The following is a 26,971-nucleotide window of genomic DNA, read 5'->3' on the forward strand; positions in this document are numbered from 1 at the left end:
GAGGAGTTGAAGGCTTTTATAGAAAAATCTGATCATTGTCAGGTGTCATCCATCTTTTGAGTGCCTTTCCTGTCTACTTTTTTACCAGGGTCACTTAAAAATATGTTTCTCTATAGTGATCTTTTTAGTTTATTTACTCTTCAGTCTTGATGCAACCATCAGAGGTGAGAGAAAGCTTGACTGGGCCTTGTGACTGCTAATCCTTGCACTGTCTTGAATCCCTGCAGTCTAGGCTTCTGTCTTCTTTTGTGCATTGTGCACTGCAGAGTAAACTCTTGTAAAAGCTTAAGAAATAATTGCGTTCATTAAGCTGGTAGCAGAAAGAGAGTTTAAATATCTGCAAAACCTTAATGTGAAAGCTTAAGCAATACTTTTTTTTTTTTTTTTTTTTAATAGTGTACATGCTATGAGAAGATAGTACATAGACCAGGCATTATATGAGGAGAATCTACATTCCTTCAGGAATGGAAAGCATGGTAGTTTCTGTCCCCAGACCTTCACTTTTCAGAAGTCGCTCTGTACATTTGACTGAATGGCTCAGGACCTCTTTCTCTCACAGTTTTGCTTTTCTCACTGAAGAGAAAGAGAAAACAAGAGCCACCCACACTCTTCAATAAAGAGTGCAGCAGCCTGATGAACAATATTGCCTTATGGATATGATTAGTTTTGTTGCCCTGTGTTTTTAGCACACTTTTGAAGAATGTTACATATGTCATAAATTTGCATAAACACAGTGTAGGTCTTGTAACACCAAAGTACATATTTTGCAGCAAGTGTGAAACTTCCCAAATATGTACATGTCATAAAATTATGTCTCAAAAACATTTTCAAAAGGAGAGTGGAGAGCACATACTAGGACAAGATTTGTTAAAGCATCCTATTTATTTTTTTCCTTCAAAAAAGCAGAATAAATTTGTAAAATTTATGCTGAGTTTTGGACTTTTGGGGGTTTTTTTGTTTGTTTATTTTGCTTTGATTTTTGTTTTGTATTGGTTTGTTCATTGGCTTTTTTGTGTGTGTGTGTTGTTTTTGTTTGTTTATTTGTTTGTTGTTTGGGGTTTTTGGTTTGTTTTTTTTACTATTGCATTAATACATTTTCTTAATGAAGGAAGTCTGGTGAAATCAAACCCAACTACTTTATGCTAAGTATAAATGCTCACTGGCAGTCTTCCACTAAAGAGACTGTGAAAAATTGTACTACGTTGAACACAAACTGTTCTTAACAAAAAGAATACAATTATCTGCTCTTTCAAAACCAGATTTCACAGAATAAAATTCTTTTCTCTTGAAAGTTGATAGCCATTGTATAAGATTTTTGTTTATGGGGGAAGGATGAATACTCAGAATTAAGATAATCAAGAAAAGACACAGAAGATGCTAGTGTTAGATATTACATGACAGTCTGATAAAAGGGAGAGATGTTTCATTTCATTTTTGCATTTAATGTTTAATTAAAAACAAGTTAGTGTCAGCAAAGACATTTTGCTTGATTATAGTTCAGGTATGAACTATAAAAAATAGAGTTGCATTGAATAATTTCTGAAAACGTGATACTTGTTCTTGTAATTCTGAGAAAAAAATATAAATATTCTAGTAGCCTAACATCCATTTCTGGGCATAATTTGTCAAGAATACTTAAATATTACATTTCTCTCTCTCCTCTCTTCTTTTTCTCTCTCACTTTCCCTGTCTTTATATTTGTAGTCATATTGATTTTATTATTTTTTTTTTAATTTTCATTTTATTTTATTTTTCTCTGCTGCTATTAAAACAATATGGAATATGAAAGGATTGATTTAAATATTCAGCATTGTGGTACAACAAATATTTCAGTTAAAAAGAAGAAAAAAATATAATCTAGAAACCTCTAGTTTTTAATAGACACCCTATAGGAATTATAGGAATTCTTGAAAGCCTTGTGAAGTTCTCTGTCATTGTCTTACTGAGCAAGAGTAACATCCCTGAAATCTGATTAATATGGAGATGTAGTTTTGATCCTGGCTTAAAAAAAAAACACAAAAAAAGTTTGTCCAGAGTCACAGTGGCAGTCCTTTTTATTTATAAAAATATCAAAATATTTCAAAGAAGTAAACACATTCACATATTCCTTATGAACATGAACGTATTAATAATAATAATAAAGATATATTACTGTAATCTGTTGCTAAAAATATTCCCTAAAATTCATCATGTAATGCTCTGCCCAGGCTCTTTCAAGCTGTTTCTACTTATGCAGTTTTCACTTCCTCCCCTTCCCCCCCCCCCCCTATTATTTAAGGTTAATGGATCCTATGATGGATTTGTTTCTGTTACTCTGTCCTTGGCCAGAATTTTTAATTTTTCTTTCTCTAAATGAAACCTTTGATAATCATAACATTTCTAGAATTAATTAGTAGGACCTTAATTTGTGACTTTCAACCTGCTGAATGTTGTGTTGCTTTGTTGTTGGTTTTTTTAATTTATAACATTTAATATTCCAAATTCACTGTATAAGAGCAATACTTAGCAACAATTGTAGTTTATTTAAGCCTGTGTGTGGTTTTAATACTCAGGCTCTAACACCTGTAATAGAATGAATGGTTTCAGAGACTGTTGGCAATAGCACTTGAAGGAAGTTTTACATGTTGTTCCTGCAAACATTGGTCAATAAGTAATTCTTCAAGTCTCATTAAACTGTAGTAATTTTAATGTCACATCTGAAACGCCATACCAGCATAGGTATATTTTGCACAGTTTCAATTTGTCCATTCTTTTCCTTTCCTCTTCCTCAATTCTCTGATGAAAAAGATAACAGTCAAACTGTAAAATATTTTCAGAAAATTTTTTCTGAAAGGCAGAAACCCTATTATTTTAAATTTTGGCAGCTTTTGAAAGATTTATATGTCTGCTGGTCTCTTTCAAAATGGCATTTTTTATGAGCTTCATCCTTATGAGAAAGCTGTATTAAAAATGTGTAGAGAAATCCTCAGGACTTTTCTGCAACATTGCAGTAATGACATTTTTCCTCAAATTTCAAATTTACTCTGAGGTTACATATTAGGACAGATAGACGGGGAAAAAAAAAAAAAAAAAAAGTATTTTAAAGGTGCTACTAGCAACTGTGAAAAAATGTATCTGTTTTATGGTTTAACAGCTTACCCTCTTTGGAAATAAACTGGTTCCGCTAAGACGTGAAAATAAGCCATAAAACCAGGATCTATTCTCTAGTGGATCTATGGACATCACAGACTTTTTAATTCTCTGATACCTAACAGTGGCAGTTGACAATTCTTCTTTGCTTTAGTTGTAGGGACTATTTGTCCCCCTATGTTTTCCTCCTAGTGAAGAACTTGCATCATAGTAGTTGGTGACCTAACTTGTACACCAGTCCTCAACCATCAATCACAGAGACAAGAAACACACTTTTACTATTTAACTGTGGTGACTTTTAGAGATGGATTTTTTCTGGGGGTTTTCTAGGGGTAGCAGAGGGCGAAGGTGGAGCCTGTTTTATTTTCTTCAAGAGGTTAACAGTGCTGGCATTTGAGTGATTTTTGGCTATTTATCAGGAGATTTTAATTCCACGTAGTTCACTCTTGATATGATGCATCTTATTTAGCTTTAGCTATTACACTGAATGTCTTGCTTGTCATCTAGACTTCCTGATAGTTCTTGGAGAAAGTAATCTCCAAGGGGCAGTATGTGCCTAGAAGATGCCAAAAATGGGCTCAGTTATCTTGTATGTCTCTAATGCTTATAGAGGGATGTTAGCTACTTAGCTTAAGAACAAGTGACTGGTTTTTAGATGGTTATCAGCAGGTGAGCTTAACCCTATCTTAAAACCAGAGGCAAAAAGAGAGGCATGGTGTTTCTGAGTTCCTTAAAAGAGATGTGTGAGCAGAGAAGAACAATGACTTTATTTGCTATTGATAGATTTTTAATGTAGCACTCGTTTCTTCGAGTTACAGCTATGCAGTGTAAAGAAGTATGGTTAATGCATGAGCTGAAATGTGTAATATCACTTCCATAGATGTTCAAGTGTAAAAATTTTAAGTATATGACCTCTCACTTCAACTGAGGTTAACCAAAAGGAAAAAAAAAAAAAAAAAAAAAAAATGTTTAAGGGAGTTAGACATTCATATCTCTATAATTCATTGTGAAATGGATGCTTACCTTTCTAAGATTCCTCTAAACTGCCTAGCCTTAAATATAAATGTTTGTTTATTATCCCTTTTTTTTTATATAGGCATTATGATACATGAATCAATTCTCTCTTTGCTGCCTGTGTCTCAGAATGCTCAGAATGCTCAGAATGCTCAGAATGCTATTACAGCCCAACACCGGCACCACATTTTCATAGTTCATAGGAGATTTAATGCTTTCAGAGGAGAAGGAAAAGAATTCAGCTTTATGCTCAATGGCTGTATATGGTAGTCAAGAGTCAAGTATTTTCATTTATTCTTTTGCAGTAATGAACTTGCTGTAATATGGCACCCAACTGTTTGTATTGCCAAAAAAGACAATATTAAGGAAATTGGTCAAATTATTATTGAGTTAAAGGTCAATAATGATTAGCATAAATACAGAATTTCTCAGAAGTAACTCTCATTTTTGGGATGGTGGCATAACTTCTATATTAAAATTTGTATCTTGGCTACTCCAGGGCATGCAAAATCACAGAATCATAGAATCATAGAACTATTCAGGTTAGAAAAGACCCTTGGGATCACTGAGTCCAATCATCATCCCTATTCTACAAAGTTCTCTCCTAAACCCTAAACCATATCCACTAACACCACATCCAAACGACTCTTAAACACATCCAGGGATAGTGACTCAACCACCTCCCTGGGCAGCCTATTTCAGTGTCTGACCACTCTTTCTGTGAAGAAATTTTTCCTAATGTCCAATCTAGGCCTCCTCTGTTGCAGCTTGAAGCCACTCCCTCTTGTTCTGTTGCTAGTAACCTGAGAAAAGAGACCAGCACCAACCTCTCTACAATGACCTTTCAAGTCATTGTAGAGACTGATGAGGTCTCCCCTCAGCCTCCTCTTTCTCAAACTAAACATTCCCAGCTCCTTCAATTGTTCTTCATAAGTTTTATTCTCTAGGCCCTTCACCAGCTTTGTTGCCCTCCTCTGTACTCGCTCCAGCACCTTGATATCTCTCTTGAATTGAGGTGCCCAAAACTGGAGGCAATATTCCAGGTGTTGCTGGTCACACTATTTCTAATACAAGCCAGGGTGCTTTTTTTGCTATCAAAAAGCAGAAACTGAAAGTACAACCAGTTCTTACTGTGACCTAACTTCCAGATAAAGTCTTAGCACTACGTTTAAGGAGATGTTATAATTAATTACAGGGCAAATGTCTGACTTTTCTAAAAGCTGAGAATTTCTGAAAAGGCGTTTTATAGTGGGCATTTTGCCTGACAGTGATGTGAAAAATGAAAATGTTGATTCTAGTAACAGATGTGTTTAGGAGGCGGCAGATTTCTTATATAAGTAAAAACATAAGGTCAGCTTTCCTGAGCATCTATAGTTGGGATATTAGACCCAGAAAATACACAAGTTCTGCAATTGTAAAGGTTTATTTGTACTGAGAAATACTGGCCTCTGTGAGTGTCATAATGTTTATGGGTATACATGCGAGTTGGATTTGCTGTGCACGAGAGATACTAGCTTACGAGTTGTGGCAAGAAAAGAATAAATGGCAGAATTAAGGCTGATTCCAAAATATGATGTGCTACATTTAAGAGATTACCTGTAAGAATGATGAAATATTTATCTTTGCACCTCTATTTCTTCCTTCTTTTTTTTTCTTCTGGGTGTTTGTTTATTGTAACTTAAAATGTGTTAAAATTTAAGACAAACTTGTAGTCTAATAGTATGTATTAAAACCAGGATCTTGTCTGGTTTTAAGCTCAAAGCACTAAACTACCCCCAAATTGAAATGGCCAGTTTTAAAAAAGTTTGGATACCTGTAGCTGAAATCATCAGCTTCTGAAACGCTAACTTGGAAAAGCAGTGACACAAAACTGAGCATATTGTTTGCATTTCTTAGGCAGTATTAAAGAACTTTTACAAGCTCATCTTTTCATAATGTTGCTGAAGAACAAGTCTCTAGTTGGACATAAACTTCCAGATTTCCAAATTATGTGCAATTTTAATACGACAAGAAGTCACTTAGAAGTATACTTTTGCTATACTTTGAAGACAGATGAATAAAACCTGATTTTTGTCACACAGTTTATCATAAAGGAAAATTATAAAACATGATTATTTTTGTAATGACCATGTCCTCCATACCTTAAATTAGAAACAGCGTCAAAATGTGAACACAATGCTTGTTATAATACTGATTTTTTTAACCAAAGGATTTTAGAAATAAGAAGAAAATATAGTGTAAATTGATTTTATACATAGCAAACAGAAGATAATTGTTTATCTTACATCCTTTCCCTAGATCACACAAGATATCTACGGGATATTAGCACATTCATTTCACATGTACCTTGAGATTGGCAGGTGGCTACCTATTTTTTATTGCAAACAGCAATGATTGTTAAATTTCAGATCTTTTCCAAGCTTCAATATCCCAACCATGCAAGAAGTAGCAAATATTTCTAAGTACCACCTACCTACGAAACCAGAACTAAAAATTGTGCTGGGTAGTGGCAGAGATAACCAAATATCTAAGAGAGCAGTCACTTAGGCAAACACTTGCGTGACATTAAGCATTACCTTTGGCCTTCTGCTCCATTAACTGAGCACTGTCTGTGTTACTGATCCTGATACACTAGATACTGTTGCAAAACTCATAGCTGTTGGGAAGTATGGTGGTGTGATACGAAGTGATGCAGAAAACAGTAGAAGCTCTGTCACTAGGTCAGCTGCAAGAAGAAGTGACGTGTGTGAATGTACAGTATCTGGAGTTTTGTGAAAGATGCAGTCTTTCTTTCTCCCAAAGAACTTCAGCCGATGATACAAGGGGAATTCAGTTCCCTTTGGCAGGACTCCATGTTGGTCTGGATGCTGTAAATACTTCTGCTTCTACAGTTACTTAGCTCATGCTGCTAAAAATATACTCATGGCAGGCTTAATGAAAGTATCTTCTTTTAAAAACTACTTGTCTACAACAATCATTTAATGTTCTCGCTGGCATGTGCTGTTCCCATTATTCTGACATAGCTATTAATACTGATGAAAATTAAAGAGAGAAAAGTCAAATATTTTCATACTTGCAGTTTTCCAGTTGCATTTAAAAAACAAACAAACAAACAACACAGCTAATCAACTACAACTTTTCTTTATTTTTTTGCAGGGGTTTTTTCAATTCAAGAGTAATATAGCAATATATGAAATTGTATTACAACAGTAAGGGCCTCAGGATCCCAGTAGATGATGTAATTATGATTGAAAATTACAATTATTGTATAATTCACTTTTGTAATATAAAAAATATTTTTTTCTCTCATTTTCATTAACCATCAGTCTTAATATCTAACTAATGAAAAAAACATAAACAGTGTCATCTGTCAGGTTACTAACAGAGAATGCCACTTATTTGGAGTCTCATTGTTTACTTTAGCAGGTAATTTGTGGACCGGAATCATTTAATTGTTCTGAGCCCATAATTACATGCCAGCATTTTCCAATTTAATTAAAATGTACAAATCTGAAGATTAAGGGAATTTTTGAATTATTAATCATTTCTCCTCTAGGAAATCTTGTTGCTCTGCAGGAGATTTGTCCAGTGTACAACTATACGTATTTTTTTCCTTCTCTTTCACAGACAGACAATTTTCCCGCAGAGCCCAATTACATGGGCAGCAGGCAGCAGTTTGTTCAAAGGTAAGGCCTATTAAATAACTTTCTCGGCTTCCCCATTTGCGTTCTTGTCAAAATTGCTTTGCCAGAGACTACAATTCCACTTAGAACAAGTAAATACAACTCTCTTTCTCTCTCTCTCTCTCTTTTTTTTTTTTTTTTTTTTTTTTTTAAAATGTTTTTTCAATTCACCCCAATTCAAGGATCCCTTTTTTTTTTTTTTTTTTTTTTTTAAATATGTATTTCAGTAGCTCCACATTCAAGGATCCAGAAAGAGCCAGCTTGAGGGACAGCGGGCATGGGGACAGTGATCAGGCTGACAGTGACCAAGACACTAACAAAGGCTCCTGCTGTGACATGTCTGTTAGGGAGGCACTCAAGATGAAAACTACTTCAACTAAAAGCCAGCCACTTGAACAAGGTGAGTGAAGCCTCCAATGTTTACAAAAGCATAGAGTTTAATCTGTCATTATAAACCTATTAGTATTGCAGTTGAGGTTTATCAGAGCAGCATAGCCCAAAGTTAATACCATCAGAGAAAACAGTAAATCTCACAGATAGCCCAGAGCAAAGAATACTCAGTATCTTTCAGAATGAACATGAAATGAAACCTCAAGTATCCAAAAACAGATTTGGAAAAAAAAAAAAAAAAAAAAAAAAGAAAGAGAGAGAGAGAAAATTAGTACTTTTCTAAAATGATTAGAATATACTTTATCTCCACTGGCATTGCCTGTGATATATTAAATACAGTCCTTCTGCCAAAGTGTGATTTGGAAATTCAAACTAGACATGACTGCAACAGATAAAAGAACACCAGTCATTTATATTCCACATGTAGTCTGGAGAAGAAAAGAGGCTTGGGATATCAGACAAGAGTAAAACTGGATCAGAAGATGTTTTCATTTCATGGACATATTTTTATATTTGTAATGTTGATTTCACAATTAATAGTAGTGTGAGAAGTGTCAAATTATAATATAATCTGATTTTCAACGTAATTCCATTCACATCCTGTGAAGGCATAAAAAATGAATGTCTGTGAAACAGCTGAAACAACTTATATTAGGACAATGACTACTTTCTGCAAGCATCCATTCTGACAAACAAGCATGTTTATTTCCTCAAACTCTGTGTCCAATTCATTTTTTTTCCAGATGTATTTATATAATTTTGAGATCTTTTGTTTCAGAAAAAGACACTTATTTTGGGGGGGTTCTTTTTGTTGGTTCTTTTTTGGTGGATTTTGTGTTTTTTTTTCTTAAAAGCATCAGACAAACTGATTATTCCAGTATTATTTGTGTTCCTGTTTATCTTCTAAGCTGTAAGAAATAAGGAAGAATAATGCTGAATTATTTTAATATATTTTTTTATATGTACTATTATTTTAGTTTGTTGTGGGAATATGATTCAGTGTTAAAGGCAGTTCAAATGTTATAAAGTAAGTCAGCCTTAATAAGAAGCTCTATGAATAATTAAGCAGAAATACATTATAAGGTTTTATTAATTGTTGATTAATCAGACCTTGGTTTGTTACCTCTTAGCCTAGTCTAATCTGTAGCATAGTCATCAGGAAATACATGTTCAACTTCATTTTTCTGTTTATGTTGAGATTGCAATATAACTTTTTTGCCATGTAAAATATTTAGAATGCTGCAGTATAATTTATTCTGTATATATATGAAGGTTGACCTCATATATGAACTTATTTTCCAAGTAATAAATGACAGAAGGATTATTTTTTCCTGACCTTCTGCCACAGCAACTCTCTGCTTGTAATTGGACATTGATCTGTATAAAGATGTAGTACTGGGGGTTTTTTTGCCTTCTTTTTTTTTTTTTTTTTAAGGAATTTTTTGAGCCCGTGTCTATTTTTCTCAAGCTTATGTAAGAAAAAGACAAAATGTCAAGATTTCTATGTATCAAGTATAGCCATGAAAAATTCTATTCACTATTCACATTAAAAATGTGTGACTTTTTCAAGAAAAGGACAGTATGGTCCAAGTTCATAACAGCAGTTTTTCCAGCAGCATCAAGCCCAATACTGTTCAAAATATAAAAACTCTAGTAAGCAAATCAAGCCAACTATTCCTATTGCTTATTTTCATTACAATGCAGAGTTACATGGAGGTTTGCATTTGTGATTGAATCTAGATGAGGGGCCCTGTTAATCAAGAAACAACTTATTGCAGTGGCTCATAGGAATTCCTCAAATTCTTATGAAACATATATTGAACTGTGAATGTTAAGTACTTTCAACCACTGAACTGAAATAGCGAGTGTTTATGTGAATTTTCCTACTGAGAAAAAAAATAAATAAAAATCATGAATATAGAGAGACAGATTACTTTTCCCCCCTTTTTTTCCTTCTCCCTCCAAATATAATTACAAACAGTACAAATATCCATTTGTTTACTTGTAAGAACCCTCTGTCTCAAATGTGTTGTAATAAACTCATTGACATATTATGAAAACTGAACCTGCAGCAAGCACCTTATGGGGTTATAGATCATTGCACTAACAAACGTGATGCAATATGGTGTTCCCAATGAAATCAATGATTGCTTGTCACTGAGCTTAGTACTAAGAGGGCTCTTAGTCCTTTCTCTTTTGAAAGAAGGTAAACAAAATTGCTTTCTATAGTCAAAAGAACAAGTCAAAGGAGGATGAGAAGTAAAATATGTAAGTAGAATAGAAAAAGGATTGCATTTTCTTTTTTTTTTCTTTTTTTTTTTTTTTTCCCTGGGAAAAGGAAATGGACAGCTTACTATGAACAATTGTCTATGGCAGTGCTTGAAACAGTATCAGAAGCTGTGATTCTAGCATTATTCTGGCTTGTTTATGGGGTTGGGCATTCACTACTTTGTAGTGAATTTTCAGGCTTGATTATTGTTGTTTAAAGCTACTTAAAATAGTTGAACTTTTGTTTTAGGAACTGTGCTAATAATTCAATGTGGTGTTTTTGAAAATATGACCAGGATTAATTGTGAATTTAGGATCTTGATTTGAAATTCCTAATCTAAATACTTTGAGTTTGACATCCTCTATATACAATTCCAAACACTATTGTCGCAGGTCCTGTTCTACCCATGACAGTAATAAGAATGCTAGTGGTGCCAGTAGTTTAACTACAGTTTTGAGCAACTCTAGCCTAGACAGCTTGAAAATTACACGGTCATATTGAGACAAAAATTGTATCACTAGCACTTCAGCAATTGTTCTTCTATCAATAATAGGGAAGTAGGAAATTTTATGAAAAATAATTTTGCAGGCAAAATGTCTTCTTAATTCAGCATGGGATAAGAAACAATCAAGCTTACTTTATGATTTGCATTAAAATTGTTAAAACAGAGGATGGTAAAGCTTCAGTAAGTTTACTAGTAAACTGTTTGATTTCAAGGAAGATACCTCCAAATAGCAAGTATTGTCTGATGGTGATTGTAAACAGTCCCATAAGTATAATGCAAATGACATATCTTTATGAAATGCTTACAAAAGCTCATCATTTGGCTTTAATGGAAAGTAAGGGGGAAAAAACCAAAACCCAACCCAATAAAAGTTATCACAACAGTAAATATAGTGTTAAAATAAGAAGGTCCTGTTTTAGTTATGTCAACCATTTATCCTCTTGCTGTGAATTCCAAGCCACTTTCTGCATAAAAATATGTAGCTGTCTCATAAGCTTTCTTATGCTATCTGAATCAGCTGTCTTACTAAGCAGCTTGTTCCATATGCCTGCTACTCTTTCAACAGAATAGTTTTTGATAGGTTTCTTTTGTTTATCTCTCTTTTTCCACTTCTGTTGCTGAGATTTTAAACCTTATTAGCTTGGACAGTTTGAGATCACCCTACCTAGAAGTCTTAGAAGAATTAATCGTTTTGAATACATCTGTCAAGTTACCTGTTTGTTCCACCTGACATAGCATATATTATTCACATTTAAATTTAAATAACAGAATAATCTTTTAGCTTGAAATGTCTTGTGTAACAGCAATAATCTGTATTTCTTGAAAAGATATCCAAAGCTAAAAAAGGTACTGTAAACCATAAATTATATCTACAAGAAAGCAGTACAGCTTTTTATTTTTTTATTTTATTTTATTTTTTTACTAAATAAATGCTTGTGTTTATCATATAATCAGTAAAATTATATAAGGTTATGGACTTTCTTGTAGTTACTTGTAAATCATTGTCTTTGATAGATTTTCCCAGGAATTTTTCCTTCCTATTTGTTTTGGGTTTTGCTCTCTGTGTTTCTTCGCTTTGGATTAAATCTTCATTTTCATTTAATTGTCAAAAATATCCAACAGATTAAGTATCTTCAAATTCAGTAACTTTGTTGTTAATTTTTTTCTTTATTACTGTGCTGTGCATCTTTCTTTTGACACATTTGCTTGTAGTTCACACCTGCATCCCACAGAGGAGATATTTCTGCATGTGCTGTTGCCTTCTTAACAGTAGCACGGATCCTGAGAATAAAGGAAAAGTGGAGGCACCTCCTTGGGGGAAGGGTAAAAGAAAATTCCTCAGTGTTGGTGTCAGAGACTCCTCTAGGATTTGTATTGCTCTCCAGGCTTTGCTGTAGAACAGCACCATTTTATTATCAGACATATAAGACTAGTATAAAAGGACTGTAATGTATCTACAGGACAAAACTAAACCCTTAAAACTTAAAAATATAATACTTTTTTCTTCATTGTCAAAACAAAAATGCATTTGCATCACAACTGATGTAGTCCTGCAGCAGTTTTAAGAATAAAAACAGTATCAGTGTTATAGAATCTATGAAAACTGATAACTCTGGAGTCTGTCCACTGAAATAATTCACAGAATGAGCCCATAGTAAGTTACAAATTTATGTTCTCAATTTTTAAACAAGAATGATCCTTGAAATCAAGTATATGACATTATTCATCTACAGCAGAGCAGAAATTATCAGAATTATTTACCAAGCTTTTTTCTGAACTCTCCATTGATTTTCTTGCTATAATCTAGCTTGAGTCTGTAAGATAATTAAAATCCATTCTGTTTAACTAAGTGAGAATCAGTCTAGACTGATAAGTGCAGATAGTTCATCAAGCGAATTTCTGCTGTCTGACATCATCACCAACACTTTCCATGCCATTGGGGATGATGGGTTCTTTTATGAGTACATCAGCTTAATGAGATAATGGAAAAAGAAGATTGTAGAGAAGTATTTCTTTTCAAAGTTCTCAGAGCTGGCAATGGCCTCTGCTGAGAAACTGATGGAGGTGAGAGTCCCCCAGAAACGATACAACCTGTGAATCATTTTGTTCAATATTGCTTCCTCCCATATTTTTTTCCCCCTAGACAGAAAATTTCCTGTCATATTTTCTCTGTGCCCAGAATGTGAATAACTTTCAGAGTGTGCTACTTCTTCCAACACCACCTAAGTGTCTTTATGTCCAGGACTATCAGCCCTTCCAAGTTGCTTTTCCCTAACATGTTCAGGTAAGACACTAACTTGCTGTTGTATGTCAGGACTTGCCCACACTACCTGTTCCTCATTTTCATCTGATCAATTGCTATCTAGGCAAGCTACAAGAGCCACTTAGCTTTATTGAGAGTCTCCTTCCTTTTCTTAGTATGATTTAGTAGTAGTATCTCTTTCTAGAACTGTAAGTTCTGGAAACTGTTAGATGAAGACCACAGACACAGAAAATGAGACACTTTATTCTCCTTTCATTTTTTATTTTATAGGTATTTTTCTCCTTTTTTTTTTTTTTTTTTTGCTTCTGTGCTTTATGCAAGAATATATGTGAGGCTAGATGAAAACTAGCATAGGTCAAAAACTAACTTTTGTATTTTGTAATTGTTTCTGATTGATTAAATATTTTACCAACACCCTGGGTATGTTTGGTGTTGGCCTCATTTTTATGGTAGGGTATTTATTTTAAAACTAAAATTGTATGTAGAACTACAGACTTTCATGAAGAGGGAGGCCATATTTATATTTGTTCAATGTCCATTCCAGTGTGTTTAACAAATTCATTATGACATATAAGACATTGCTAGTACTTCCTCCTTACTTTTCTGCTTTGAGTACCTTATTTATGAGTCAGAAATTCTAAAGTTAAGAGAATTAGCAATATTATTATGGGTCTCATCCTTCTTATGACGACCTTTTTGAATACTAATATTGAAACTTCTATTGGTATTAAACTTTTAAATTAATATATTTCACTTTTAGATGGAGTAATCATAAAAGTTTCAAATGTTCTAAGTGCCTTGATCTCAAAAACTCATTTATAGATGATCTAGGTGGCACTTTTGCAAGATGTCCTTACTTAGACTGAGCTCAGCTATGAAAATATTATGTAATGCCCTTTTTTTGAGAGATCAGAACAGTATTTTCCCTTTGAACTTAAGTTAATCAACTAGAGAGAAGAATACAGGTCAACTGCCTTTTCTGTGCAGATTTTCATAACCTTTCTCATGCTAATACTCCATAATCTATGACAAATCTCTTGCTATATTGTGTATTGAACAAATTATATGATGGATTTGGGCAAAACAGAGACAAAACTCTCACATCTACCAACTTTCATGATACTCAGAGTTTTAAAGATTTGCTTTTCCCTTTGTTGCTGTTACATTGACTATCCTTCTCATTTTAGGTTTTATTTTTCAACCACCTACTAGTCTACCATTGAATTTAAATTTACTTTTTACATTTCAGTTATTTCAATACTGAGTCTAGATTCAGGAGTGATATAGTGTGAAGGCAGTTTTAACAGTAATCAGTTCTTCAAAACAGATTTTTTTGTGCGTGTGCTTTCTCGTTAGGGTTGGGAGTATTTCCAGGCATAGCTTCCCTCTGTAGTGTGCTCCTCTTGTAAATGTATGTGCAGACTTGGATTTCAAGGCTATCCAGACGAAGAAGTAAAAATTTGAGGAAGCAGGTGCTTGTCCTAAAGGAAGTCAGAAAAGGGAGTGAAGTGGCGCCTTAATGGAGAAGGGGTGGATTAGCTTACTGCCTCAACTGCTTACTGATCTGCCTTCATTGATAATAAGTAGAAAAGCAGTGCAAACATTCTAGCAGCTGAAGAGAGAGAGTGAATACTCCTTTCATCAGAGTATCTTAGCCTATTATTGCTGCCTGTTCTTGCCTATTATCCTACTTTTCAACTGGATTTGACTTCGGCCAAACCAGGTTTTTAATCAGGTGCGTGTTTCAGCATCTGGCAGATTCTTTATGTGTCTGGTAGCAGTGAAGTTTTGTGAATAACATATCCCACATTTAACTAATGTATTGAGCCACAAATCCAGGGGAAATTTTCTATAACTGACTTTCAAAACATGCAGAAAGAACTTTCTGTATCGGTACGTATACAAAACATCTCACTATGACACAAAAAAAGGGATTATAGCCATTCAGCACAGCTTCATCTATGCACCATTTGGTTTGTTATGCCACTTTTTTTTCAGGTAATTTGATTTTTCCCTCCATTATTTCTACTTATTTTATAATTACAAAATAATTCAGTGGTGGAAAATTATCTGTATGTTTGCTCTGTATTTTATTTTCATTAGAAGCTTCTCGATTTAATGTATTTAGAAATCATTGCTAACACCTTAAAAGTTTGGGACCATATTAAAAAAAAAATAAATAAATTCAGAAGAGCTTCGTTTAATGAGGTTATATGCAAATTAATGCATAGCATGCACTTCAAGATCACAAGTCTATTACTGTAAGTCTCTGAGATGTGAGTGTAAATTCCAGTATTTGGGTGCTGTAGGTATTGGTCCTCATTTCTTCGTGCTTCAGTTCAGAGGCAACAAAGCAGAATATCTCTCCCCTGTCACTAGTGGAAATCTCATTACTTCCTTTTTGCACTCTCTGTTTTGACACTGCCTTTCCTGGGGCTGAGCACAGTCATTGTACTGCAGTTTGTTCTTGGAAGGCTTAGAATCCATAAGTTATCTTTTCGCTTTATTCCCACTTAGAAGAGCAAGAGAAGGATTTGCAGTTCTCAGTAAGATGAGGCCCTCTTATGTCAAAATCATTATCTTCAGCTAACATATCTTCTTTTCAGATTCTTTTTATAAATTGAAAGAAAAGTGGGGGCATAGAAAGATCAACAACTTTTGAAACAAGAAAATCAGAAAATAGACAGTTTTCATTGTTCCAGGCTTTCTGCATTCCCCTGGGTGGTTAATGGATGTTCTCTACCTGTGCTTACTTTTGTTAATGAAAATTTTAGGACACATATTTATATATTGGATTGATACTTAATATCATGCAAACTATTTTAACAGGACTAGAGAGCCTATTCCTGCCTCTTAGTCTGCGTCTGAAAGCATCCTTGTATGATGCACTTCCAGTTTTCTTTCAACTAAGCTTGCACAGAATTATAGTTTAAAAAAACATATATATATGCATGTGTATGTTTATTCAGTAATATAAAAGGGAGAATTAAAATAAAGATAACATCTTCTCTCTGTCTCATTTTAAATCACCATTGTGTCTACTCTTAATGAGTCAGCAGATAAGACAGAGATGATAAACAATGATAATAGTCAAGTTTGAACACAATCCCATTGTATATTCCAGTCACATTCTTATTACAAAAAAAAAAAAAAAGGACTGTTCTGTAGATGGAGTTACTGTAAAACTGATACATTAGTTGGAAATAACTGTCGTTATCAATAGTCTTCTGTCCAGCTGGGGAAGACAAAACAGTGTCTTAAATAAGAGATGGGAGTTAATTATTCCGTTCAGAAATGCTTCAGTTAGAATAATACTAATTGTGTTTTGTTATTCTGGAACAAAGAGTATCTCCACTCCATCCTTTTTTTCCTGGCCTTTTTTTTTTTTTTTTTTTTTTTAATGCACATAGTACTATTCTCCTGTGTCCTGGTTTCCAGAGAAAGAAAAGTGGTATAATTTAATTTGGGCCAGAGTTGCAGCACACTCTAATTAGTGACACAGACTCTGTACTCAGTTTGTAGGCATATTTTTAAGGAAGATCTGGACAAATTCAAAATCAACAAAGAGGCAGAAAAATAGCAGAACATAGAGTTTTACGAAACATGGCCTATAGGTGAAAATTGAAAGAAGTATTTGTTTGGAATTTGTGTTTGTTTAAATGAACAAGGACTGGGGTGAAACAGAATAGTAGTCTTTGTGTATACAATGTTGTTACAAATAGGAAGGTGGTTGTTTTTTTGGTTGTTTTGTTTTGTTTTGTTTTGTTTAATTTACTGGGAGAGTTATTATTTAAGTTGTGTATGAGAGAGAACTTTGCTATAAAAACAGCTAGGCACTGAAGCTGGCTACCCATGTAGGTTAAAGAACCTCCCTTCTTGGTGGTTTTTAAAACAGGTTAAATACACATTTGCCGGCAATAATCTAGATTTATTTTAACATGCCGTGGGCCAGAGGACCCACTCTAGCCCTGATTTTTATGGTGCCAAAATTAAAAGTGAGGATGCAATACACTGTCTAGTCCTGAGTAAAACATAATGAAAGAGAACATTGGCACTGACCTGTTCTGCAGTGTTTTGTCTGCAAACATCGTTTACAGGAAGAGCTCACCATGTTAGAGAATCACAGGGAACATAGATTATGTACTGCTTCATGACCAGAATCCTTCATATAATACAGTAGTACTTAGCATTTAACACAGACTTTGCTCAGAGACAGAGCTGCAGCATGATTAACTGATTGCTGCTTAGTGAAATTTGGTCTAGTTTCTGTACATCAATGATACAGGCATGCCGTGTATCAGCCTCTGTGCACCTACTGGCCATCTTGTTTTCCAGAATGGCAGAACAGCTGGTTTCCATTCCCTGCTGCTGCTTTCTGCTATTCCAGCTGCTGTACTCAAACAACCTCCCTTCCCCAAGTGGGCTTCATATGGTTTGAAAGGGACTTAATATACCTCAGTGAATAGGGAACTTTAGATGCATATTTCATCATGTTTCAGTTCTTTCTGCAGGGAACACTGCATGTATAACAGATGTTCCCTGACTAGTACCCTTTCCTGAAGGTGACATGCCTTTTTTGTGTTTCATCTCTAACGTATACAGATCTGGTAGTGCCTGCATGGTACTAAAAAATATTGCTCTATGGCTGCCCCTGTGCTGCATGCCAAGCTATATTTAATTCCATCTGCTCTCCTCTGCAGCATGAAATGGAGAGGAGCATATGCCCAGTATAACCAAGTCATACTGTGGAAAGAAAAATACCCTTTTATTTAAGACAAGTAACTATACTTTTTTTTTTTTTTTTTTTTTTTAAATTTGGGACCATATTATTCCAGCTTTTTATACATAAATGATCTCATACAAATCAGTGGGAATGCACATATGGCTACATGTAAAAATCCTGCATTTCTTAGAAATTCTTCTAATGTTGATAATATATATGTGCATGTAGCACGTGTGTTTATATATGTAGACATACACAGGCAAAAACACAGAAATAAGACATTATTAACTGATGTCCCTGAAAATTTGTTTCTGTAATAGATATAATTCCATATCTTAACAGCATGGAAAACTGAAGGCTTTAAAGCATTGTATGCTTTTTTTAAAGCTCCAAATAAGAGAACTATTCACAAATGTGTTTATATATGCAATATTTTAATCATAAAGCTTGCTTTAGGAAATTATAGTTATACTGAGGCAAAATCTGTCAATCAAAAGTACAATATAAGGTTGAAAAAAACAATATTTAAAGAACGAAGGGTTTTTTTACATAGTTACTGTATAGTACTCTACATATAACCTACATATATATGTACATAGACATATATATATTATAACAACGATAGCTGCATTTGCCGAATTTTTACAGGGAGGTGCACCTCGGATTTTTAGAGAGGAGTCTCTCAGCTTAACTGTTTCTCAGAGTTTTGAATTAAATTCTTCATAAGGAATTTTATTATCTGACCCAATTTTTGCCTGAAAAAAATGAATGTAACTCTTACATAAAAAGTGTAATTTATCTTTCACGTTGGGCATGATCTCTAGGCAGTTACACAGTCCAAACAACAAAATGACAGTCTAAAACAGAAACATAAGTGGAATTGTTTCTTTTCCCATACTGTAGAGACTTTTGCAGTACCTCTGTAATCTACATGGCCTCGGGAAGTGTATATTGGATCTGTGTGTACTACTCAATGTTAATAGTCCTACACTTCATGGATGTGAATAGTTTCAAAATGCAATATTTCTTCTCTAATTTAGCAGTCTGATTTCAAGTGGGCATTGTGTTCATTGTTTATCCAAAATTGCTTCTAATTTATTAAAGAAATGACTCATATATTTTTTTCCCCTGAAGTTGTTTAAAATTCATCCTGTATGTTTATAACAATTTTAGGAATACCATGTTCACCCTTTTTTATAGGAATATTTTACTTACCATAGAAATTTTTGCATTATATAATGTGGGAAATTTGGCCCTAACAATCTGTCATTTTTGGATGGCTAGTGTGAAAAGGTACCAGTACTTTTCTGCATGAAAAAACTTCAAAATAGTCTATGAAATAAATTTTTATCAAATTTTTAGCATGATTTCTTTTATAGACTTAGTATTTTCCCATAGGAATATGACTTTTAAAAAGACAAATTTAAAAATACTAAAATATTTGTAAGATTTTTGTCTATGTTGTAAAACACAGAAAGTTGAATGTGACTCTGAGCTATGTCAGGTGTCACTTTCTTTTCTGTCTTATCTCAATTTAAAGTTTTATGACCCAAAAATACCTGTCTGGTACCCAGGTTGGAATACTTGGGTGCATAGGAAAGACAGTCTTTGAGGGAAGGTGCATTGAGTTCAGGGAGTTGGAGGAAAAAAATACAGAGTGCTTCAGGCAGTGCTGTGAGGAGAGCTGTCAGTGGTCTGTAGCTGCTTTTTCTTCTCAAGAGTACTGCAGAGTAGCCACAGCATGCTACTTACTTGGACCAGAAAAGTTAAAATAAAAGAGATCACATTTTTAATGTAATTTTGTGTACATTTGCATTTTTCTTAGTTTATGTAGAATAAGAGAAATGTATATATAGCTAGAATTTTGACACAGGAAAAAAGTCTCTCCGAGACAGGTTAGACAAACAGTGAAAACTGGCAACCCACCTTCCTCTTGTTTTTAAAAGATTTTACCCCATTGCTATATCACTATTTTTTACAGTGATATGAGGACATGTGCAGCCTCAATGAGTAAGAAAAAACAAGCTATTACTTAAAGCCTAAACATGTATTTGCTATTTGAAACCTAAATATTTATTTAAAGACAGAGCTTCAGATGCAAGTAGCATTACAGATCATTGTAAATTTATTGCATTTCTGCAATTTTTCGCAGGTGTAACCTAACAACAGTAGCTGGCTCATCATTTATTAGAAAGAGCTCTTATATTTAAACTTTTTACAAGCACATTGGAAAGATATGCACCACGAAGCTGCTTTCCTTATTGTAAACTTGATTCTTTTTCTCATATGCAGAAGTATGGAAAGACAGAGAGAGAAGGAGTCACAGGGAAAAAAAAAAAAAAAAAAAAAAAAAAGAAAGAGAATTAGAAGTTTAAGGTGTGGGAAGATAACATGTAACACACACAGGGGAAAAAAAAATAATCAAAACACTCTGATTTCTTAAGAAGCAAGAAAGTGCTACACCGTTGCAGGTCATGTGATTTTGTTGAATTTCATTCCCTTCCAAAAGTAATAAAATTTGGAATTCTTAGATATTGAGATCCAATCACCTGGCCATGGTTAGGGACACCTCCCACTAGACCGGGTTTTTCAATGTCCCATCCAATCTGGCTTGAACACTGCCTAGCAGGGGGGCAACCACAGCTTTCTTTGGCAATGTTCCAGTGTCTCACCACTCTCACAGTGAAGAATTTCTTCCTTATTTCTAAACTAAATCTCCCCTCTTCCAGTTTAAAGCCATTACCCCTTGTCCTATCACTACATGTCCTTGTAAAACCTCCCTCCTCAGCTTTTCTGTAGCTCCCTTCAGGTACTGGAATGCCACTATGAGGTCTCCCCTGAGCTTTCTCTTCTCCAGTCTGAACAATCGCAATTCTCTCACCCTGTCTTCATAAGAGAGGTGCTCTAGCCCTCAGATCATCTTCATGACCCTGCTGTGGACATGTTCCAAGAGCTCTATGTCCTCTCTGTGCTGGGAGCTCTAGAACTGGACACAGTACTCCAGGTGGGATCTCGTGAGAGTGGAGTAGCAGAGGAGAGTTATCTCCCTTGACCTTCTGCCCATGCTTCTTTAGATGCAGCCCGGAATACTGTTGGCTTTCCTGGCTGCAAGTGCACATTGCTGGATCATGTTTCTTGGCCACTGTCACCTCCAAGTCCTCCTCCTCTCAATCCATTCTCCACCCAGCCTGTATTTGTATTTGGGATTGTCCTGGCCCAGGTGTAGGATCTTGCACTTGGCCTTGTAGAACTCCATAAGGATGGCGTGGGCCCACCTCTCAAGGCTGTCAAGAGCCCTCTGGATGACCTCACTTTCTTCCAGTGTGTCAACCACACCACACAGTTTGGTGTTGTTGGCAACCTTGCTGAGGGTGCACTCAAAGATGTTAAGCAGCACTGGTCCCCTGTCCCATTACAGACCCTTGAGGAACGGCACATGGGCGCTAGTAGTCAGAAACACTGTCCCTAACGTTTCACCTACCATCTTACCTACCTAGCTAGTTACCCTGATTCTTTATGGTTAATTAGTTGATGAGTGAGGAGAGGAACATGTACTTCTGGATCACAATTCATTAGACTTATTTCAGCCAAATAAAGCACTCAAATGCTTGTTCCTCTCTCCTGTGAGAAAAATATTATTAACTCAGATATAGTTCAGCAATTGTACATACCTAAAGTTAAGAAAGATTAATTGCAATTCAGTGTTTTTACAGGAACCAGCTTTTTGCACACTGGCCATGGTTTATCCCAAATTTTTGTCTTCCACTTCACAGAATCACAGAATCACCCTGGCTGGAAAAGGCCTTGAGGATCACCAAGTCCAACCATAACCTAAATCCACCAACCATAATCTAATCTACCTATTCAGTGCTTAAATCATGTCCCTAAGCACCACATCTGTATTTCTTTTAAACACTTCCAGGGATGGTGATTCCACTACCTCCCTGGACAGCCTGTTCCACTGTCCAACCACTCTTTTGGTAAAGAAGTCCTTTCTAATATGTAGTCTAAACCTCCCCTGCTGCAGCTTCAGGCCACTTCCTTCCTTCTTGTCACTGTTCAGTTGGGAGAAGAGGCCAACTTTCACTTCCCTACAACCTCCTTTCAGGTAGTAGTAGAGCTTCCCCTCAGCCTCCTCTGCTTCAAACAGAGCAATCCCAGTTCCCTCAGCCTCTCCTCATAGGGCTTATTCTCCAGAACTTTCACCACCTTGGTATCTCTCCTCTGGACACACTCCAACAACTTGACATCCTTCTTGCAGTGAGGGGCCCAGAACTGCACACAGTACTTGAGGTGTGGCCTCACCAGTACCGAGTACAGGGGTGCAATCACTTCTATACTCCAGCTAGCCACACTATTTCTGATGCAGGCCAGGATGCTCTTGGCCTTCTTGGCCATCTGCGTCTCTTATTTATGTTATAGATGTTAATGGAACCAGTCCAATGTTATTCTGGAATGATCATCATTAATTTATTCAGCAAATCTTTCTCATTTTATCAGAGTCATGATGTAGAGAATCTCTCCTGCATGTGAGAAATATTAGTTCCATTTACACAGCTGTTCCCTCTTCCAGGTATTTGCAGTTGGGAGCTGTTTCTTCACTCAAAATTAGAAGCCTATGTAAGGCTTATATTTCCTGACTTTTTTTTTTTTGTTGCTTAAACATTCATCTATTTGGCTTTTCTTTGGGATTCTTATGTCCAAATTGCTGGCACCAGAAACAATAAAATATATTGCGTCGGAGGATTAAAATTAGAATCTGAGATCAATGTGTACCTTGGCTTCTAGAAAGCTAAATGTGCTGACATGTTTTACTGAAATGAAAGGGATGGTCTTAGATTGCAAGGACTTCTGTGTAAGTTTAAAATAAATTAGCATATTTATCTGACTACTGGATTTATTGTAATTTAAGTTAATTAAATACCAAGGGATGAATAGAAACATACTAATTTAAGGATTAACCTCTGTATAAGATATCTGTACCTTACATAGTATTAATCTTCAGTAAATTTTTACCATTTAGTGAGTTGAAGCAATTCATGATCTTATTAAACATAACTTCTTATTACACATAAGGCAGTTCTTGCATGTTCATTAAATATCAATGGATTCTGGCATAGCTGTTAATCCCTAGCAAATACATTTAAGAATCAACTGGCATTTCATAAACATACAGTAGCAAGCCTATTAAATCTAAGTAAATATTTATATAAGATACTTGTAGTCTATCATGTTGTATCACACCCACTGTGGTATGCGCCAGCACTGGTGGTAAGGTGAGGTTTATCTGCAGGACTACACTTGCCACTCTCATCTCAATCACCAGAGCCAGCTGCTGGAGACATTGCTCATGCTGGCACAAAGAGGTGTCATTCTGACCTTTTTTGCACTGTGTCCCTAAATTAAATATGCATTCATATTGCTACATGGATGTCAGTGTTTTCTGCCAAACAGCTTTATGAACTGAAGTTGTATTTTTTAATATTTTTTTTCCCTCACACTTAGGTGACATAGCTTTGCCAGCAGAGCTTCACAATACAGATCTGGTCTCACAAGCTGCTATTCAGCATCAGTGTTACTGACAGTGAACACAGACTGCTTTCTTACAAGACTCAAACAGATAAAAACTGAGCTGCATTTTCAGCAAATTGAACAGGATTGTCAAGAATGTGTTACATACCTTCTCATGTTCAGAGTAACCATAGTAGTAACAATTTAACTGTGCAAGTGCCCCTCAGAACTATCTCAGAGGGAAAATCTTACGTGTTCTACATCAGTCAAATACCTTTGGCTGTCCTTTGCTTTCATGTGTTCTCTTTCAACTGTGTTAACTGTAAACAAGTGTGAAGTAAAGATATAATCTGTTTGGGCTTTTTAAACTATTTTTCATCTCCCCTCAAGGTAGCCAGTTTACCTGGGGCTATTTTATTACTTTCTTCTAATAGTTTAGTTTCTTCTTTTCTTATCCACAACACAACCTTTATTTTTTAAGAATTTATTACTTTTACAAAGGAAGAGAAGATGGAGAATCCATTTCTTACCAAACAAACAAATAAACAACCCCCACTTGTTTTATAATTGAAAACCCCAAGATTTTTGTGAAACCCTTAAGCCTATAAATTTCTATTTCAGCAATAATGGGAAATGTGATTCAGATTAAGATCCCATTATACTAATTTATGCTTTGCTATTCACAGTTAAATTTACACTTCACAAAATATTGCAATCTTGTCTAGTTTATAGAATGTGAAAGCAAAAGTGTGTATTTCTGGAAGTAATGTCAAACTTTCTTCAATTTACAGCTTTACACAGCTTTTCTTATCTGTGTATGATGTCTTTTACCAGTTATACCTCAATAGAGTCAATAATGACCAATTTAGTCCCTTAACATTATTCTAATTTCAGCTTTAGATCCCTCAGCTTTCTGAAAGTTAAGTTTTTTATTTGCTTTCATAGAAAATAACCAGAAAACTTCAATTTAATAAATGTAAGAATTAAATATTAGGATTATTCTATTGTTGAAAACAATAGAACATAGCATTCATGAAGTTAGCTACATATGCATTTGATTTTAAATTAGGAATTATTTTAATTTTTCTGGTGTAGATATTTTAATATCTTTTATTAAACTGAACTAAGCTAGTACTTAAAAATAGCTCTCTGACATTGAGAATAATGGATATAAAAGCAAGAGTAATAAAAATTTCTGGGAAGGGGCACTGCAAGCACTGATTCAGTGACTAGACACTGATTTAAACATTTTCTTTAGTGTGTAAGATATTAATTTGTAGGAATTTTAAAATATGTGAAAACAACCCTGTCTCTTGAAGGTTGAGGCATGGAAGTTACTGTGAGCTAACGAACTACAAGTCATCAGACAATCTAGGGCAACTGTACTATATGTATGCCCTTCACTTATACCAGCTCAAGGTAATACAATCATCCCCCTAGATGCAACATCTGAGTCACTTTGTAGAATTTTCTGTCACTTTCCAGTAATCGCGTGAAGACTTTAGGACAATTACACCCCCACGCAATTAAAGGTCCTAATAAAAGAATGCAGGAAAACAACAAAACCCTTACATTTTTCTATCAAACTTAGATGGATTTTTGCTCCACTGATTTTTCTAGTTTTTTTTATGGACCTTTGGCATCCATAATGTCTTGTGCAATGACCTCCACAACATACTTAAGTGTGTGTGCAAACATACTGCTGTTGACTGAAACCTGCCAGTCAGTAATTTCATTGACAGTGCCTAGTTCTTGCTTTAGGAGAAACAGTAAACAATTATTTTCCCATTAGTCTCCTCAGTGACAATCATAATTCAAAAAAATCTTTTCATATTTTCCCCTTGCTGTGTTTTCTCCAAGCTAAAAAATCTTAGTCTATTATATGTCTTCTCTTATGAAAGCTTTTTCATAATTTTGATCATCTTTACTGCCCTTTTTCATCTTTTCAGTTCTATTATAATCTTTTGAATATCGCATCAGCAGAATTACATACAGAAGACTAGACACAGCAGCTGTGGCTTTAAACAGAGCAATGTTTTGTGTTTTAATCTCTATTCCTTTTCCAATATTTCTTTTTATTCTAACTGATCTCTTGATGAGCTATGAGCTGACATCTTCATTTATGTCATGTCCAGAATAATGCAAAGATCTGTTTTAGAGTCCATAGTTTATGTATTGAGAGTTATTACTGTTTTTCATCATGTACATTACCTGCATTTTTTGACACTGATTCTCATGTGCCATTTTACTGTAGTCATTCAATAGCATAACATCTATCTGCAACTCTTCAGAATCACTCTCAGATTTTACAACTCACATTTGTCTGGTACCAAAGGTAATTTAAGTGATAATATTACAACACTCCAATTTCATATTTGGGTTCCATATGGTCTGCTTATAGGTTAGAAGTAATTTTACCAATTTTCTCTGAAACTTAGTCTATTAATCTTACAGTTACAGGCAGGCAGTTTTTATGACTCATTTCTATCCCCAGAATAACTCCATTGTGGGAATCTCCCTGGGCTCCTTCTTTTCAAACCTTTTTTTTTTTTCTTTTTTTTTTCTTTTTTTTTTTTTTTTTTTTTTTTTTGAGAGGTGGGTATCTTCTTTCAGTGCTGCATTATATACTCATTTTCTGTCAACCCTATTGATTCACTGATTCTCTGGCAGGTTTTCATTTTTTCAGACTTTTTGGTAAAAAATCTCCTTATTACTTGCTATGCCATCAACAAATGATCTTCAAAACCTTTTTCATCCTTCCCTACAATAGTATAGCATTTTAATTGTTTGATTTATGCATTTTTCTCTTCCTGTTTTGCACACAATTCCCACTTTTTTTTAAGGGTATCTTTTTACTTCTAATGGCCTCTTTTACTCTGCTGTTTCACTATGCTGGCTATTTTTATGTCCTTTAAAAGTGTTTTTGATAATAATATACAGTTACTCTGAACTCCCAATATAGTATCTTCAAGCAATCTGTCATGCTACCTGCAAGCATTTAGTCTTTTATTTGTCCTTTTCAATTTCCTTTTAAAAAACTTTGTCATGTTCAGGTGGTTCCCATTTTTTAAGTTGAACATTACTGTGATAATTTTTTTGCCTTTTTCTTTTCTTCAGAGACAATAGATTCGAGTGCTTTATGGCCAGCATTACAGTGTACCACATAGATGAAAACATTTTCAACCTGGCCTGTTGAATGCTTAGAAATAAATCTAGTAAGCAATGTTAATCCTCTTGTGAACCCTTCAACTGGTTGTTTTAAGTGTAATGTACTTCATCATTCCTATATAATTTGTATGTTGGCATTATAATTACACTGGATTCCAATGGGTATTTTCTTCTCAATGTTTCTGTGAGGTATCTGTTACATCACATTCTCCATTTAGAACCAGCTGCTGCAGTTCTTATTTTTGAAACTTAAAAGATGTATAGAATCAAGTAAATATTTTATTTTGGTTTCAACCTGCTTATCAGTTTTTATGTA

At 34.7% G+C, this 26,971-nt stretch overlaps 1 protein-coding gene across 1 annotated transcript in view; it reads left to right on the plus strand.

Moving 5' to 3' along the window:
* Nucleotides 1-26,971, plus strand: part of PCDH17 (protocadherin 17) — a 92,559-nt gene that overhangs the window by 20,779 nt on the left and 44,809 nt on the right. The window contains exons 3-4 of the mRNA XM_010000861.1: nucleotides 7,771-7,829; nucleotides 8,054-8,226. Coding sequence (XP_009999163.1) covers nucleotides 7,771-7,829; nucleotides 8,054-8,226 — 232 coding nt within the window. The remainder of the gene's footprint in view (nucleotides 1-7,770; nucleotides 7,830-8,053; nucleotides 8,227-26,971) is intronic.

The sequence above is a fragment of the Chaetura pelagica genome, unplaced genomic scaffold (assembly GCF_000747805.2).
Source record: "Chaetura pelagica isolate M959 unplaced genomic scaffold, ChaPel_1.0 scaffold115, whole genome shotgun sequence".
Lineage (NCBI taxonomy): Eukaryota > Metazoa > Chordata > Aves > Apodiformes > Apodidae > Chaetura > Chaetura pelagica.